This window comes from Notothenia coriiceps, unplaced genomic scaffold, assembly GCF_000735185.1.
Source record: "Notothenia coriiceps isolate Sejong01 unplaced genomic scaffold, NC01 NC01_scaffold00010023, whole genome shotgun sequence".
In the NCBI taxonomy this organism is placed as follows: Eukaryota; Metazoa; Chordata; class Actinopteri; order Perciformes; family Nototheniidae; genus Notothenia; species Notothenia coriiceps.
This window is the reverse complement of record NW_011342724.1, coordinates 393-3358: the sequence shown is the minus strand read 5'-3', so window position 1 is coordinate 3358 and position 2966 is coordinate 393. Positions and strand designations below refer to the sequence as shown.

Here is a 2966-nt window from a genome sequence, read left to right as displayed (position 1 = left end):
GGGGGTCCGAAAACCCTGGGGTTAAACCCTAACCCTAACATGTCACCCATTGAGCATGTTTGGGATGCTCTGGATCGGCGTATACGACAGCGTGTTCCAGTTCCTGCCAATATCCAGCAACTTCGCACAGCCATTGAAGAGGAGTGGACCAACATTCCACAGGCCACAATCAACAAACTGATCAACTCTATGCAAAGGAGATGTGTTGCACTGCGTGAGGCAAATGGTGGTCACACCAGATACTGACTGGTTTTCGGACCCCCCCAGACCCCCCCAATAAAGCAAAACTGCACGTTTCAGAGTAACCTTTTATTGTGGCCAGCCTAAGGCACACCTGTGCAATAATCATGCTGTCTAATCAGCATCTTGATATCACCTGTGAGGTGGGATGGATTATCTTGGCAAAGGAGAAATGCTCACTGTCACAGATTTTTTCAGATTTGTCAACAATATATGAGAGAAATGGTTATTTTGTATATAGAAAATGTTTTAGATCTTTGAGTTCATCTCATGAAAAATGGGAGCAAAAACAAGTGTTGCATTTATATTTTTGTTCAGTGTATATTCTGCAATATTCAGAAAACCAATGAGAAATCCCATCACTTGTTTTCCAAAGGGACCCCTTGCAATGATGACTTCCCGGTCGGCCAATACAAATGTGTCACCACTAAACCAATCTATTTAGCCACAAACCAAAGTATTCAAGTCATTACAATGGGGTGTTCAGAATTCTAGTTGTTAAGATATACGAGTCTGAATCACTTGTGATTATATAAAGGTTAAAAAAAAAAACTTCAACTGACAGCTCCAGATTTTACAAAGAACTGCAGGGATCAATTTTGACTCGTGATAACAAAAGAGTCGTGACCCGAGATTCCAGCAGCATGCACACAATGATACTGCTGTCGCGTGGCAGGGTCTGCCCCTGAGGAAACTTCCAAAGACAATAGCTGCTCTCATTCTGGACTGAAAGCATACCAACACGCGATGACAGTCAACTATGAAGTCTCAGAATCAGCTTATGTCACCTGTTGAGTCAACATACTGTTAACACAATAATAAGACTCATTTGGTTTGAATCAATTTAAATATATTGTAATTTGCCAGAGCAGATGTGGTCGAATTTTTCGAAGCAACAATGTAAAGGTACTCCTGTTTAACAATCAAACTTTACACTAATTAACTGCCACAGGGCCTAAGCATCTTTTTTATTTGATTTATTTTTATAACTCAGTGCGCAGGTTGGGTTTAGAAAGTGCGATTGAGAAAGAGAGAGGGAGCAAAAGCTTGTTGTGTGCCAAAACAGGCTTCACCTAAATGTTCTACAGTGACATCACCAGTGCTTCTCAGTTCAAATGTTCAACTAAAAGACCTGGAAGTCCACACACATTTATCATAAAATTGATAACTGTGACATTCCGAGTTTAACTCAAGCCTCATGTTACACATAAAAAAAGAGTTCCAGGTCAATTTGACCAGCAATTAAATCTAAAACAGCATGAAAACCAACATAACTTTCATAATTCCCTATCATAAAAGCCAAGATAATTAAATATATTTGGATGTTTGACTGTTGGTCAAACAAAACCGTTTACATTACTGTATGGCATTATAATTAAATGATGTTTTTAAATGTAGTTTAAATTTGACCATTTAGTGATAGACCTGGGACTCCATAGACTATTTCCTTTGCCCTGCACAGCATATCTTGGCCAGCTGAGGTTGTCAATTTTATAGGAGATGCGTAGCAAGCCACAGCCAGGTCTCTCCTCTGATCACGACACAACACTAGAGGTAGAGGGATAACATGTGGGGTACTAGCAACAAAGACTGCAGTAATGAGTCAGTGTGAATCCCCCAAAAAGTGACAGCCTGCTTCACGGGGAGGCTTCACGTCACAGCAGCATCTTAATCTCATCATGAGCTTCCCGCCGCACACGCTCATTCAGCCCAAATCCCCACGACTACGCGTAAACATGTCGGACTGCGTTTGAGAGGACAACACGACGGCAGGTTACCGTTTGAACATCATCTCCATGTCCTTGATCTGCTTGCGGGAGAACTCCTTGAATTCCGTGTAGGGGTTGAAGACGCGGGTCAGCCGTGGAGCAGCGTTGCCCTCGTTGATGTCCTGCCTGCGGGTCAGTATCGCGGACAGCTCGGAGGACGAGTCTCCGCAGGCTCCATCGGCCTCCTGCGGCTTGGGTCGGACTGGGCTGTGTTCTGGCTCCGGCCTCGGCTCGGTCTCCTGCGTAGTCGCCAGCCGCGACTGCAGCTTCTTTGCCAGCTCGTCAGATGCCATGCTGAGAGAAGCACGCTGTTCACTGAGACTTTCAGGGAGAATGGAGCCTGCTGACAGCCGTCTCAAGTACCACTGTCAAACTGCCCGTGGCCCGCGGAGAAGAGAGAGACAGTCTTTCCGGTCTCATGTTTTCAAAATAAGATGAGGAAAAATAAATAATATTATTTTGGCTTCCAAATTTCTCGGTTGAACTATCAGTGCCTAGCTTTTAAACTGGACAAAAGGATGATAACAAAAAATAATAGTTTGAGATTTACCTCATGGCAGAATACTTATTAGTATTTATAGGGTGAAGACATTTGTTTACTAAAAAAATAATCGGACATTATAATAAATACATTATTCTAATATTAGTATCTTACATTGCATGACTGTAGCATGCTATACGTTGGTGGATACATGTTCATGCATTCTGATGACTACGCACAGGGGTGCCGTAAGAGGGTGAAAAGTTAGGACGATTCTAAGGGCCCGTGATTGACAGGGGCCCCAAAATGTTTAGAACATTACGAAAACATTATGTAAGTAACCTTTCATCAATCCTCAAGAATTAACATTAATAGAACGTTATATTGATAAAGTACTCACTAAACTTACGATTCATTGAACTTATTTTCTTACAAAAGTTAATTATCCAAAGCCTCTGTACACACCCTTCTATTTA

The 2966-nt window shown here is 42.2% G+C and overlaps 1 protein-coding gene across 1 annotated transcript; it reads right to left on the bottom strand.

Annotated features, from left to right (window-relative positions):
- Positions 1 to 1189: 1189 nt before the first annotated feature.
- Positions 1190 to 2433, bottom strand: LOC104945783 (EF-hand domain-containing protein D1-like). Its single transcript, XM_010771501.1, has one exon. It carries the CDS (start codon positions 2300 to 2302, stop codon positions 2015 to 2017), a length of 288 nt encoding a protein of 95 aa, XP_010769803.1. The 5' UTR covers positions 2303 to 2433; the 3' UTR covers positions 1190 to 2014.
- Positions 2434 to 2966: the final 533 nt, after the last annotated feature.

Bases quoted from the DNA above. Each gene is read 5' to 3' on its own strand.
- LOC104945783 (XM_010771501.1), bottom strand. From the start codon at position 2,302: ATGGCATCTGACGAGCTGGCAAAGAAGCTGCAGTCGCGGCTGGCGACT.